The sequence below is a fragment of the Asterias rubens genome, chromosome 2 (assembly GCF_902459465.1).
Source record: "Asterias rubens chromosome 2, eAstRub1.3, whole genome shotgun sequence".
NCBI lineage: Eukaryota > Metazoa > Echinodermata > Asteroidea > Forcipulatida > Asteriidae > Asterias > Asterias rubens.
Genome location: NC_047063.1, coordinates 6,415,066 through 6,430,905, shown reverse-complemented (window position 1 = coordinate 6,430,905; position 15,840 = coordinate 6,415,066). Strand labels below are relative to the sequence as shown.

The 15,840-nt window shown below is 40.1% G+C and overlaps 2 protein-coding genes across 2 annotated transcripts; both read right to left on the bottom strand.

The window, feature by feature from the left end:
- Positions 1-3,907: 3,907 nt before the first annotated feature.
- On the bottom strand, positions 3,908-5,863 carry LOC117287550. Its single transcript, XM_033768202.1, has one exon. It carries the CDS (start codon positions 5,687-5,689, stop codon positions 4,193-4,195), a length of 1,497 nt encoding a protein of 498 aa, XP_033624093.1. The 5' UTR covers positions 5,690-5,863; the 3' UTR covers positions 3,908-4,192.
- A 2,352-nt stretch (positions 5,864-8,215) lies between these two features.
- On the bottom strand, positions 8,216-13,273 carry LOC117287552 (leucine-rich repeat and immunoglobulin-like domain-containing nogo receptor-interacting protein 2). The gene has a single exon (XM_033768204.1). It carries the CDS (start codon positions 10,867-10,869, stop codon positions 8,833-8,835), a length of 2,037 nt encoding a protein of 678 aa, XP_033624095.1. The 5' UTR covers positions 10,870-13,273; the 3' UTR covers positions 8,216-8,832.
- Between the last annotated feature and the right edge of the window lie 2,567 nt (positions 13,274-15,840).

Here is a 15,840-nt window from a genome sequence, read left to right as displayed (position 1 = left end):
AACTACATTAATTCAGAGGGAGCCGCTTCTCACAATGTTTTATACTATCAACCTCTCCCCATTACTCGATACTAAGTAAGGCTTTACGCTAATAATTATTTTGAGTAATCCAATAGTGTCAACTGCCTTTTTAAACTCAGCTTCCGTTCATTGCTGACCGAGGTCACCTTTCTTAATCAAGTACTTCCGGTAAACCATCAAGCATGCACTTACAGTCAATAATTTTGGAATTAGTTATTTTATTTACAACAAACACCTATGGCTTTATTTAAATTTTAACTTTGATTAAAAGCTATGGATTATTGTCGGTTCGTGATACTTAAACAAGTCCATCAGGCAGTGTAACTTATTATGCATTATCATGATTTGTGGCAAGTGCTAGAGTTTTTGTTTTTGCTCTTTTTAAACAGAATGATCTATACACACAAAAGAGCCGTTGGAAAAAAGTCACAATTTTATTATGACTTACTTATTTCATGAACAGCACAAGTCACGATAATAATAATAAACAGTTCTTGGGCCACATACAAAAAAAATTGTTGATCGTCCCCGCCCGACCGTTCAAAACACCCCGACCCCATTTTTTCCCCCATGTCTGGATATCTCTTTATACTTTACTGCCCAGATTTTTCAGCTGATATTTTTTTCAAAATGTACAGATTTGAAAAGATTTTTAAAGAAGGTTTTATTCATGTTGGCAAAGCAAGAACAATTCTTCAAATTCTTGGGCTACACTGTGCTTAGTTGTTTGAAAAAGTTTACAGAAAATGTCATCTAGGAGTTAAATTTGTTTGACAAAACTATTGAAAACATCAAAAACACACAAACCCTCTGTTTTAAAGTGATCGTGATGATTTCTGTATTCTTGATTTTATATTTGGCATGTCAACAAAACTTAAACAAAAACTTTAAACAAAAACCTCCCTTCCTCTCCTATCCGCAAAAAAAGACGATCAACAATTTTTTGTTTATGTGGCCTTGTAGCGCAAATAATTACAAAATAAAGTCTCTCAGCGCTTCTGTGATTGAAAAGATGGGTTTTAAGTTTAGATTTGAATGTTTGTAGCGTGGCACAGTCTTTGATATTGTTGGGAAAAGAGTTCCATGGTCTAGGAGAAGCATAATTATTTGAAGGAGCGTTGATCGTAGAATTTTGTGTGAACTGGAATTGGCGAAAGAAAACCTTACGATTGCCAATTCATAAACATGAGATATTTAAGTCATACAGTTGTGACTTTATGGTAACTGAATTCATCGTTCACGAGTGATTTAAGTTACTATTCGTAATTATTTATGACTTATGAACGATACGGCGTATAGCCTACCTATCAACATTCGCTATAAGAAAAACAGTCAACAAGTGCTTTCGGAGAAATCGGGTCATGCAACGGACGGCCACAAAAATCAGGGCGAACAACTCAAGGCTAATGGGCAGGAACAAAAGAGTCCATCCAATTTGTATGCATCAGCCCCCCCCCCCCCCCAACCACCCCCCCCCCCCAAAAAAAAAAAAGATTTTCTATTTTTTCTATGAGGTGTATAGACTCTTCCTTGAGATGCTTTTAGCACTGAGTATTTGCGTTGCGTGTGGTAAACATTGCTTTTGCCCTTTTGGACCATTGAAGTAACGATTCACCATGTTTGCAACGGGAAGTCACTTTGCCGGTTTCCGCTCTAAAATAAAACCGAAACTACCATTGTTTGCAAGTCATGTGTCTTCATGAACATGTCCATCTGTGTGGTTTGAAAACTAGTTCGGTATGCATCGGAACCAGTCTTCACATTGTGGTTGGTTGAATAACCAATCGGTTGGTAACCGGATATTGGGGTCACATTTCCCGAGCCCACATCCAGTGAGTTGTTTTTGTGTTGATTCTTGACTGTGGTTCTTCCAATAACACGCTCTAGCTCTTGTTTTTGTTTGCTCACTTTGCAAGAGTTTGCAATAGCGCGAAAATCAGAGCCATACAAAAAGGAAATAGACCTCTGCATCTTGTTCAGTACTGGGCCCAATTTCATGGCTCTGCTTACCGTAAGCACAGAATCGGCGCTTACGGAAGCAGCTCACACGGCAGGCGTATTTCACGGTTTAGCGGTGAATATTATGGCCTATGCGCGTGCGGCGTACTCTACGTTACTAGGCATTCTACGCTTACAAGGGTAGCAAGGAAATTCGGCGCTTGCATATAAGCGGGGAATCGTGAACGTAAGCGCAGAATTCGGCGGTAAGCAGAGTCGTGCAATTGGGCACAGATCTTGTTCAGCTGTGTTTATGTAGTTTTTACAAACACAGCTTCTCTACGAAGAAGATGAAAATGAAGGAGGTTTTAAAGGTATACTGAACACCTTTGGTATTGCTTGTTTTGGGCATAAAAATTGATGTCTATTTCCAGAACCACAATACATCGACTCGTGAATTGTTTACCAAAATGCTTTAGGCTTTTAATAATACTATAATCGAAAGCTGTGTAGCCTTATAACCAAAAGTTATGTTTTGCCATTGAATTTAGGAGTGATAACCGAACGTCGACCTACACCTTCCTTTCAAACAGAAGTCATCATTTCAAAGTGGAATTCTATACCCTCCTGGTGAACACGAAAACAAGTAATTCGAAACATTCAGAGTAATTTGAAACATTTAGAGTTTGATGACCGATTGTATGCATACCTGGATTCGAACGGTAGAGGATGGCGGAAGCCGAATGGGGCATAAGTACGGAAGCGTATGTATGCCACACGATAAGTTTTGATTTATCGTGTACGTACACGATACATCAAAACGTATCGTGTACGAACACGATCGTATACGTACATGATATCCAAGGTTGTACGTACATTGTAAAAAATACCCGTAAAATTTACGGCACTTTACCTGGCAGCTAGTGTGCCAGGTAAAGTGCCGTAAATTTCACGGTGGAAGTTTTGTTAAAATTACCCCTTCAAGGCACAGTTTACCAAACTTCCACCATGAAATTTACGGCATTTTACCTGCCACCCTAGCCGCAAGGTAAAGTGCCGTAAACTTTACGGATATTGTTTACAGTGCACGCTAGAGAGATTTCTTTTATTCATGTCGCAGCAATATGCTACCGTTACCATTGAAGCTAACCTGATAAATTCTCTGGTCAGCTCAATTATTCAAATCTTGTGACATTGATCTTTATTTAGCGGCACATTAAAAAAATGCTCTTCAAACCCTAGACTTTAATAAGGAGAAGTTCAACACACCAGGTACCGGTAGGCCTCAGTATAAGAAACAACTTATTGTGCTATAAATTCTTCAGATTTCATGGTAGTCGTTGCAATGCCAGCAAAATTGGCTTTTATTCTCAAATAGTTGATTATAAGGTTAATTGCTGTTTTGACCAATAGCTGGGTCTTTTACACATCCAGGGGTGGATTTCACAAAGAGTTAGGACTAGTCTTATCTCGAGTTAGGACCATATACTCGTCCTAACTATATCTCGTAGGACTAGTCCTAAGTTAGGACTAGTCCTAACTCTTTGTGAAATCGACCCCAGGCCATAGAAACTGATCCATAATGGGTCAGGCCCCACGGGACCCGGATGCGGATCAATAATGACCCGGAAGTGTTCAAAGTGAACTCTCTATGATACGTGTTTAATGTTAGCCTGGCTACTGAATTGCTTTGGTGGAAAAGTTTGAGTTCATCTATAAGGTTTGTACATAGCGAAGGAAGAATATAAAAAGATGTACACGTACAAATTGTGGCCTGAAATAGGACTATTAATTAGCTGAAGCAGGAAACTAACATAATTATATAATAGGATTTTCGCACATCTATTTACATGGTTCACAAACACGAATCGTTATGAGCCTGATACCTGTTGGAAACCAATAAATCGCTTATAGTCTTGCGGATAAAATTTAAAATTCGTGCACTTACTTTTAGTTGCATTGGCGGCCATTTTTCAAAATGGCCGCCAATTCTGATATAAGACCACAAAACTTGAAAAAAGAGGCATAGAATCTTTTCAAATGGCTATAAATGGGTAATAATATTTGCCGAGTACAACAGTTCAAATGAGCATTAATGTTTGCCATTTTTTAATTGGAGTCCATGATTTTGAAAATGACAGTCTTACAGCCGAAACAAATCTTTGGAATGTTTGCTAAAACATTGAGTTGTGAAAAAATTGAAAGGTGTCAAAGAAATGCCTGAAATCGAGGCCTAATTACTATTGAGATGTATGCAGTCTGCTGATGCTATTATTTCCAGGTAATCGGGTTGTTCCAGTCCTGAAATGGAGTGATATCTTCTCTTCGATGACACACGCTTTGGCCATGTATTTTGCAATGTTAAGATACACCCCTTGCTGGCTGTGTTTATAATGTGTGGGTCGCAAGTATCATTGTCCAATGGTAGCGGTGGTAGCGGTAGGCTTGCATGAGAGCAACTGTCCGCTCCTAAACACTCAGACGATGTCAGTGGTGGTGGGGGTAGGGGGAAGTCTACTAGCGACCGGTGTGTCTTCAGCGGCATGAGGTAAGGATCACTGGATTTGCTCCTTGAGTCCTCGTACATGTCTTCTGATTCAACTACCAATGATGGAGGTTCAAAAGATATATTTTCATAGTCACAAGAAGAGGTTGGCGTTTTGACTGAGGACGAGGTTGAAATGTGGTTCTTTTGAATGTTTTTCGCGTTAGGACTGTCATGTGCTCGATCTTTTTTGACACCCATCGGATGCATGTCAATTATTTTAAATCGGTTCTTTGGATTCCAAGTGTGGAATCTATCACGCGAATCGTCACAGCCAGTAGTGTGTAGCTCTTGAAGTGAGCTTGCGTGAATTGCAAATGCTAGACCGGGTGTTATACGAAACTCTTGCGAGACCGCCAGGCTGCTGTTTTGGGTCTGTAGTCTCGGTGGTGGAGATGGGGGAAATGGATCAGCCATGTACCCATGAAAGTTAGGCTCATCTTGTAGTGGGTTGGTGTACATAACAAAGGCTTCTTTGGGATCTTCAGGTGCGACATTTGTGTGTGTGGAAGTTTTCTTGACTTGACTCTTAACTGAACCAGCTCGGGCAGATAGTTCATGAACGCTACCTTTGCGAAGCCGTGCAACTGTCTTGCGGTAAAACATTAACTTACATCGTTGTACTGTACGGTACACGCAAAACACGGACACGATACCAAAAATGGCGCCACTTATAAACAACACTATTCCTACCGTGGTCGTAATGTAATTATTGCTTGAGTCGGCAAATGCTGTCAAGTTACAGTTAAACTCTTTTGCTAAATCCACGTGCAGTTTTAAAGACACCGTTGCATCCGAGATAAATAGTCGGGTACCGTTTGTACTCGATCTATATACAATGCATTGATAATCTCCAAAGTCGGGGTAACAGAGTGGCTGAATTACCAGCGAACCATTTGATGTTATTTTCAACCTGTGGTCTCCTATGAACATTCCACTGTCCTTGTCGATAGACGTCTGGGAGACGAACATAAACTTTGGAGTAATCCACTGTACAACGAGATGGGCTTCATCATGGTGGCCAAACGGTGTATCTAACGGGCAGTGCAGGACAATGCTGTCCACCTCTTTGGTGTTGATTTCAATTGTTCTGTTGATAGTGATCGCTCTGACAGCATAGAAACACAGAAACAAGCCGATAACAAAGTACCTCAACTCCAATTGATTACTACTCCGAACAGACATATTGATAAAGGATGACTACTGTTACATTGCTGCGTATCACTTGACCGTTCACACTAGTGTCAGACCAGAGAGAGATTGTCACAAAGGAGCCGTGATCACACAAGTGTCACCCAGAGAGAGATTGTCACAAAGGAGCCGTGATACCACAATCGTGACAGGAGGTGACATAATGGAGTGCTGCAGTTACACTTAAATGGTTGAAATAAAACTCAAGGCAAAGTGCGTCCTAACCGGCCGGATGTACATGTTATTGAACACAACTGCCGGTTTCCGGAAAGCTACATTATCTTTTGTCACACGAAGCACTTCTTGTGCAAAACAGAAACTGAAATTAAAGTGAGAAAATTGGAGCGAACATACCAATGGCCAGATGACAATCTCGTTGTAACTTGACCATTTCCAATCTGCAATGTCCTTATTGTTGCACGTGCAAATTGCACGTGTGCACAACCACAATCATGGGTACACTGAACTTCTTACAAACACACCAAAGTTATGAAGAGAAAAAAAGTATCAGTACTCTTTGCAGAACCTGTATTCGAATCTTTTATTAAGCTATTAAGAAAATATCTGCTAAGTGGTTTTCAGACTCGTTGGAGACGCAAAATGGTGTAGGCCTACTTGTGAGGGCGGCTGATGTACACATGTGCATTTTTGTACGAAGGGACCCAACTTCATTTTGTTTTAAGTGACCGTTTTTGAAAGATCAATGGCACCAAGGCATGTTCTCATTGGTAACAGGCACTTCATGAGGAAATTGTAAACTTCTACTGTAGCATTTCAAGGGCACCAAGGCAATGACCAGGGGGGCATGGAGGCAACCGTTAGCTGCCTCCTGTAAGTATCGGGCCTGTTCAACGAAACTGTTCAACTGCAACTGTCATTTTACCACTCCTGCCGTCGATTTCACCAAACTCCTCTTAACTTAGGATTAATCTCAGGACTTAGGACGAGTTGAGTCCCGCATCCAAATACGTAGGAAGAATTGAACCCATCCTAAGTTAGGACGGGTTACTCGTCCTAACTCGAGTTAGGATTAATCCTAGAGTTTCGTGAAATCGGCTGCAGACTCCGTAGCGCCATGAGCACATGAAGCACAACGGAGATACGCACAACACAAATCAGAATGCCAAAGTGAATCACATAAGAAACCCCCAAAATGAAGAAAACAATATCAGAGACCGCGAGTTCCTCAACCAATGTAATGTCCCGCTTCTTTTTCATGATAATGCCACACAGACCATACACAACTTATCAAGCCACAAACTTCCCTAACAACCAATGGTGTGAGCAAAGGGCTCCCTCAATATCAACAATTAACGTTAATACTATTTGACAGCACAATAAGTTCTTTCCCCAGTTATTATTTCCCACAGTATGCATTTTCTCGGAAATCAGCTCATCAAATAAACCAAAATAGCCACAGTCTTTATTTTTTAAATCGTTTGATAGATCTAAAATAGACATTGGCCTTCGTTATCAAAGCCCAATTTCATAAAGCTGTTAAGCAGAAATACTGCTTGACAAATTGCTTTGCTATAGTTTTTTTGGGTCAATTTCGGCAAAATTAATGAGCAGCTAATTAACCATCAAGAAGTTCTTTTTAGCGCGAAATCGAATGCTACTGAAAAGGGTAATTCGATTATTTGATTAGTCAAATGTAATGTTGCGTCATTCGATTTAACAGAATAAGCATTCAATTTAAGAAATCATCAAAGCAGCATTCAAGTTCGCAGACGCTTATTGAGGCGTGTATAGTGTGTCATGAAATAGAATGACGATACGCTAAATTGAACAGAGTTATAAGGAATCTGACTCGACTCAAAACGAAATTGAATAAACGAATTCTGAATTTGAAACGCAGCAACAACTGGAGAAGCAAAACAGCTTTAATTCGAACGCATGAAAATGAAATTGACTGCTCATCATTTGCCGAATTTGACCGAGAAAACCTATAATATTATTAGCAAAAAATGAGTAGGGCATGGCGCCACAAGTTACAATATTCAAGTTACATTATTATCAATTCAACTTTTATTTCACTATTTCTTTATCAGTAGTATTTTCATAATAGTTTTTTTTATTTAGTAAATGAGTATTCTTCATTTAATATGGGTGCGTGGGCGTGTAGCTTCCCTTCTGATGGGTAAACCGGGTCAAATGACGCGTGTTAACCCCAGGAATTGCTTCACGAACGACCAAGGTGAGTCGTGTTGGTCACCGGAAATAATTATTTAAGGCCAATATTCACCCCTTTTAACCAAATTGTTGTTAACAAACTTATTGTCAACCACGTTAACAGTTTCATAATCAGCCAGCCATTTATTTTGTTCGTTTCCTTGTTCAATTGCACATGAAACCTTTGGTTATTGTCAATTTGACATTGGTGTATCCCAACAAATGCACAACAATACAAACGTCTCAAAAATTATGTTGCTTCAGAGGGAGCCCTTTCTCACAATGTGTTATACTTTCAACAGCTCTTCATTGCTCATTTCAAAGTAAGTTTTTACAACTTTATGTAATTACCAATAGTGTCCAGTGCCTTTAATTTTTAAGCGTTTGAGACCAAAACGGTGTGCTACGTTGACGCCTAACATTCCGGGGGCAAATCAAAGCTTCCCGGAAAGTTTAAAATGCTGATCACGAAAACAGCCACCTGTTGGAATTGAATTATGCTAATGACATAATTGAATATGCTAATGACCTTTTGAATATGCTAATGACAAAAGTACAGCAACCAACTTTGTCTCAACCTACTTTGCTTCAAACCCATAAAAAAAAAACTTGGCTCCAATTCCATACGCAACAGACCTGACTTTAGACCCAAATTGATAACTGGCAATGTAGCAATATACTACTAGTAATACCAAGGGATAAACTAACTGACTCCAAACACGCTATATAGGCCTACATTCTACACAGAAATATAATTCCCGCAATTTTAATGATTTCAGTTTTAGCAACTAGTTCCTACCTACCTTTTTATTTTCACTCTAGTAACATAAGTTAAAAATATACTTATTTCCATATAAATTAAATTTTAAAGGGTAAGATTTACATATTGATATACAATCTTGCATACATTCACACATTATATATATTTTTACAAATAAATCATATTCACACATTTCAGGGCACTATTAAAGAACTTCGAGGTACCGATTATTGGCGCTGTCTGGTCTGATTGTTGCTTGCTTAGTCAATGGCTGTTGATGCTCACTCTTCCTATGCAATCGTTGCTTCCAAGATTTAACACTCAGAGAGTAAGCAGTTACCTGACTCGGTGTGATGTACCCATTAACTTCTCCCATGGAGAAGGAATTAGAAGCCCGGGGCAGCGCATTACGAACCCAGTCATTGTAGTATTTAGGACCTCTTTCATGCATTGATTTTGATGGCGGTCTCATGTGCGACACACCAGTGAGTTGTTGTCGATCTTGCCAGAGAGGGCCGACTGCGTACGCATTCTCCTCATCAGCAAGATCAATGTTTGCTCGGGGATGTGCGTACGCGTAATCATACGTTACGCTTTCACTTGTAGGTCGAGTTGTCTTTGCTTTGGAGCGTATGTTGGCGATTGAAATCAATGGGGACTTCCCTTGTACGGATAGAAACCGGCCACGGCGCAGGCGAAGAATAGCTACAACAGCTAGAACTACAAACCCCAACACAAAAAGCACGAGGAATGCTTTTAGTGCATGATTCTTACTATCTTTCTCAATGACATTGACCTCAGGTGGTTCAGTTATTAACCCTGGTTCTATATGTGGATGAGCAACCTCCACATTGACAATGCCCATTTGGTGGGAGCCATTGTCAAACGACACGGAGCACATGTACGTCCCGGATTGAATCCTCTCGACTTCGAGGGTACCGTTTTCATGAAGTTTATGCGAGGGTATGAACTTCAATGAACCATTGCCATTTATGTGTGTTTGAAAAGTGATATATTCTGCCATTGGAGTGAACCAAGTTAGATGCGACGCTGTGGTAGGCATGATAGGGACAGGGCAATGTATATGTTGTGCATTTATATCATCAGACATCACAGTAATCGCCAGCACTTGATAAATGGTTGCAGCACAAGATTCGTACATCTCGAGAAGAGGCACGCTCCATAGATCTCTACCACGTAAAGCGTCCGGAAACTGGCACACGAATCCCCTGTGACGTAGGAAGATGGGCGGTTGTATTGGCCAACGTGCCCTCATCCCGAGCAGTCCGCAATCACAATGCCATGGGTTGTTTGCCACTTGCACATAGTCAAGTCTGTTGTTGGCATCGAATAGTTTCTCATTAAGATGTATCAAGTTATTACTGTTTAGCTTCAAGCGCTTAAGGTAGACCATGTTCTTCAGTAACGCCAATGGTAAGTGTGCTTCGAGGGAATTGGAATCCAATTGCAAATCAACTAAGTTGTTGAGGCCAGCAAAAACACACGGATCTAAATAGCGTAGTTCACAATTTTGCATGACGAGTGTGTCCAGGCGATGTAGGCTGCTGAAATAGGAAGGCGTGTGCAAAGGGATACCCGCATTGGAACTCACATTTAGGAATGTGAGATTGCCGAGCCGTGAGAACATGTATTGCTGAAAGGACGTCATGCCAACATTTGAGATATCAAGGTGTATCAAGCTCATGGGGTTTCCAAATAATACTCCAGGGGGAACACTGACTTTAAGGTTGTTGTCATTCAAGCGCAATACTTTCAACATTTCCAATTCATCGAAAGCACCGTTACTTATGGAAGTTATCCGGTTCCCTTGTAAATCCAGCTCCATCAAACCAACCAAACCATAAAAGGTGTATTTCGATATGGTAACAAGCTTGTTGTTTCTCAGCAGAAGTATCTTTAACACCTCAAGTTGGCGAAAGCAGAAATCAGGAATCCGCGAGATTCTGTTCCCGTCCAGGTATAACTTACTCAGGTCTGAAAGTTCATTGAAGTATTCCTCATTGATGGAGGTTATGAAGTTGGAGCTTAGGAGAAGAATACGTGTGTGTGAGTGGAGGTCGGATGGTAACCGTGCAGTACGGATACCAACGCAGTCGACCTCGAAGCCACGTCGACAGATACATCTATTGGGGCAAGATATAGCAGTGTTGCTTATAACAAGACTCAAGAATATTAGCGCCAATAAATAGACTGAATAAGCACTTTCTCTTAACGATATCATGGTTGTTGCTCTTTGCACTAATCCGATGAATATGACATCAGTCGATTTCTCAGTTTGATTTGATGCGAGGATTCAGATGTTGATGACGTCATCGCTCGTTTTACTCACATAAGTTTCTTGAAAGGACGACTGAGTATCATCTGCATTTAGACATTGAAGAAAACAAGAACATTTAAGGAATCAATCAAAATGTAGGCCTTTCTATACATGCAGGTTCATGCCAAATAATTGTCACATTTTGGGCTTACAAACTAGTTTCCCGTGTGTCGAAGAACGCAACGGGCAATGGTATGGCGTAGTAGAATGTACGCCTTGCTTGAGATGTTGCAAGAATAGATTATTACAACGAGTTAACCATTTTGGTTTAAAAATACAGTTCTGTTTGATAAACTACCTGTATTTTGAGCTCAATTTATTTCCGTCTCCGCAAACTGTGCTTTAATTTTAGTCCATGCAGTTGAGAATGAGAGGTGAACATTCTTGATTCCGGAATTTGATTTAAAACATTTTGTAAATGTAGGAGGCACGACAGATGCATTATAAGCGTGTATGTTAACCCTTACATAGGCCAGTGTTCTGTATGTCTACAGAGAGTTACCATCATACACTATAACAGGCAGTGTCGACAGCTATATTGTGTTGATGAGGACATTAGTGACTAAAGATAAAGTCATCCTCAGTGAGATGGCTATTCTGAACGAACCATGGATTAGCACATCCCATTGATATGACTGCATGAGATGAGTTTATAATAGACCTTTATCATGATGTTTTCATCTTGGTCATGTTCCTTGATATCGAGTTACAAAAATGAATGCTAATAATCATTTTGCAAATAGGAACCAGACTCAGGTTTTTTCCAGTCTCGGTTTGGTTACGTTGATATCAATGGGAAACATTCAAGATGGCTGCTCTGTGATAAAGGTCTATAGACACGACTGGATGTATCGTACATTTTATTTTTCAAAAGGGTGTGGTCGGTAGGATGATGAAACCGCACGCGGCCATTTAAACAATTAATAGGCATTGTCTGATGTGGTAACGTAAGATAACGTAACATCTCAAAGTTTACTTTAAAACTTCACAATAAATGTATTGAAGATGTACGAATGATTCACAATTTCATCTCTCGTACGCATTATGCATTTACCATCAGTGACGTCCGGGTGGGAGTGTTGCTTACCCTCATGAGTTCGAAGGAATGCACAATAATAGTCGGAGAAAGCAAATGCACTCCCGAAAAGGAGGAAAAACACGAACTCCATCAGCCAAACATTTTTACGTCGTTGTTCCATCACTCAGGCCACCCGAATGAAAATGTCTAGTTATGCCACTATGAACATTGTATGAAACTTATTAATTAAAAGAAAATACACAAAACTTAAAGAAAATGAGTAAATTAATAAAGAACAAAATCTGGCACACAACAGCATCACTTGGTTGGCCCCACCCTGGAAGGGAAACAAAACGATCAAGTGCAATTTGCTTTAACTCTCTTCGTGATCTGGTCCTTTTGTTGTTTTTGAACATCATTTTACCACATGACGTATACAAATGATGGTAACACAAAGTTTACATAGGCCTACGTCAGAGGTTTTTTTATAACTAACTCAGAAAACTAAGCTTCGTGCATTTCCCATACTGGCAAAATATTTCAGTCAAAATTTACTTCCGGCTGTCAAATTCTAGATCTGCAAACGTACAAAAAAGTGTCATATTACCTTACCTACTTTATTTGAGACTGCAACTGCCTTTCATGGTAAGTTGTAACGAAGATGACCAACAATCAACTCAAACTTCTTCAAAGTATATCCACAAGCAGAACGAAATGGTTGCATGAAACTTAATGAAGTGCAAAGCAACACACGACTGATTGCAATGGACTCGACTGTCTACAATGCCATCTGCCCCCTGTTTGCTAACTATATGACAAGTTTATAATTAGGAAATATTGATTTCCGGCTAACCTTTGAATTTCACCCAAAATGTCCAAACTGCAAAGAAGGTCTGCTAATGGCCCACTGCTATACACAGGCCAGCAAACTATAGTACTGCGTGTCATTGTATGCTTGATGACTCAGTCTATACTGGGATTGATTGTGACATCTGCGAGTGTAAATAAAGACAACTAAACCATCCTCGAACTTCGTTTCTAAGGAAACTTCATGTAGAATTACAGGCCAAGACCTTTTGTGTTTTTGTTTCCATAAGGGGGGGGGGGGTGCTTCTCAAGAAGATATTCCCCGTCAATTTTCTGATTGATCGTTTCCTTGTTGTTTATTTAAACGCTTTCTTATCTATACTTTACTTCTTACTTAGCCTAGGCCTACTTCTTTTTTGTTCATTAAATCACGGGGACACTATTGGTATAATAATTACTTAAAATAATGGTTATCATAAAGACTCGGCAATGGAGAGCTGTAGAAAACACCGTGAGAAGCGGCTCCTCTGAAGTAACTTAGTTTTGAGAAAGAGGTAATTTCTCATAAAATATCCGAAAGCACTAAAATTGGTGCAACAAGGTTTTTTCTTTCGTTATTCTCTTGCAACTTCGATGACCAATTGAGTAATAACTGACAGGTCTTTGACAATTACCAAAGGTGTCAAGTGCCTTTAAGAATAAGATTTCCACAGATTTGTTATGCATATGTTGAGATAAGTAAAGAGTGAGCAAACTGGTCTTTGACAATTACGAAAAGGTGGCAAGGGGTGGATTTCACAAAGATTTAAGACTTATCTCGAGTTAGGACGAGTTACTCGTCCTTACTTAGGACCATTCATACGTTTTTAATATCTCCTATAGGACTAGTTCTAAGTTAGGACTAGTCCTAACTCTTTGTGAAATCGACCCCAGTGTCTTTAAAGACACCGGACACTATTGGTAATTTTTAAAGACCAGTCTTCTCACTTGGTGTATCTCAACATTTTTATTATGCATAAAATAAAAAATCTGTGAAAATTTGAGATAAATTGTTCGTCGAAGTTTCGAGATGAGTAGGAAGAAAAAAACACAATTTTCACACATAGTTGTTGTGTTCTTACGGATGCTTGATTGTAGAGACCTCAAATTCTAAACCTGAGGTCTCGAAATCAAATTCGTGGAAAATTACTTCTCTCTCGGAAACTACGTCACTTCAGAGGGAGCCGTTTATCACAATGTTTTATACTGTCAACCTCTCCCAATTACTCGTTACCAAGTAAGGTTTTATGCTAATAATTGTTTTGGGTAGTTACCAATAGTGTTCATTGCCTTTAAGAAAGTTATGCATATGGATCATAAATGTCTGAATGAATGGATACTGTAATAGGGCCATCCAAAGTTGTTTTTTATAAAGAAAAAAATAACAACAGCTGTCAATTGTATATTTTGTGTTTAAATACAGCTGAAATAAAACCATAAAAGGAAGTCAAAATCATACAAGCGCCAGGTGAAGCATGAGACTAATTAAGAAAATTAAAAATATTGCTATCTGTATGATAATCTCACTGATAGTAAACGCCCCTTTAGTGGTTACTATGGCAACTTAAGCGTGTGAAACAGTTCTATCACTCAGCCGAAACTACAGGCGGAAACGCCTGTTGCTACTCGCTGACGCCAATCAGAACTTGTCTCTGACCATCTGCTCACACTACTCAGTGGTCATCGACCCCACGTAGATCTATAGTTGTCTAGTATGGATAATGCTCTGGGGATGAGGTTATCTATGTGTTTTGGCACGGTGCCTAATTCGTCTCGTCTAGCAAAAGCCTCTTCACCAATTCTCCATCTCACTCTATCCTATGCTGTCTGTTGCCAAGCAATGCCCCTGTATGTACTTATTTTATCTCTCCACGGTGCCTTTCATTAAGCTCCGCCCCATTTGCGTATTGACCAATCACAACGCAACGAAGGTCCGACAAATAAGGTCCAACATGCGTTATGCTTGGCGCGCGCGACAGAGTTGTGCAGAAAGGCATTGGAGAGCACCCTGTGTTCTTGCTCACACGTGCGTCGGGATGACAGAGTTATACACAAGAGGCCTTTTTGACAAATCTGCCCACCCCAAATTTCGATTGTTCAAGTTAGTGACTGACTATTTCATAATGGGTGCGTTCGTTTAGCTTCCCTTGGTCGACCCCGCGGTGCTCACTCGGGTGAGCCCCTGACAAGAGCTAAACGAACGACCACACTCGCCCTTGGTGACGGCATGCACCTCAGGTCACCCCCAAGTGACCCACTCCACAAGCAGGGAACTGGGGCTGACCCGGGTGAGCCCCGTCAAAGCTTTTTGAACGTACCGGGGCAGACCGGGGTCAACCCAGGGAAGCTAAACGAACGCACCCAATATTCTATACGCGGTTGTGTAACTAAAGGGGACACGACCACCCCCACCCCATTGAAGCCCCCACCCCAAGTGACCCATTCGAAATCTGAACTTGTAATACTGAGATTAAAATGTACCGTTCAGAAATGTTGAGATTTATAAGCTTTTTAATAATCATTTCACGGTTTGAAACACTTGCTTTTTGTAACATTAATTTGACACGCAGGAAATGTATTTGTTGTCACCCCAGTGTCACATTTTCAAAAAAAAGTAAACGGCATACTTGCCAAGAACACTGAATCCATGCACATTATCTAAAAATACTTTATTTTTTGTAGGAATGCCCACACGGCTATCATAATATAGGCCAGCTATTTGCAAGGGACACTATTGTTAATTACTCAAATTTATTATTAGCACAGAGCCTTACTTGTTAACGAGTAACGGGGAGAGGTTGCTTGTATAAAACATTGTGAGAAACGGCTCCCTCTGAAGTGACGTAGTTTTCGAGAGTGAAGTAATTTTCCACGAATTTGATTTCGAGACCTCAAGTTTAGAATTTGAGGTCTCGAAATCAAGCATCTGAACGCACACAACTTCGTGTGACAAGGATGTTTTTTTCTTTCATTATTATCTCGGAACTTCGACGACCAATTGAGCTCAAATT

Bases quoted from the DNA above. Each gene is read 5' to 3' on its own strand.
- LOC117287550 (XM_033768202.1), bottom strand. From the start codon at position 5,689: ATGTCTGTTCGGAGTAGTAATCAATTGGAGTTGAGGTACTTTGTTATC.
- LOC117287552 (XM_033768204.1), bottom strand. From the start codon at position 10,869: ATGATATCGTTAAGAGAAAGTGCTTATTCAGTCTATTTATTGGCGCTA.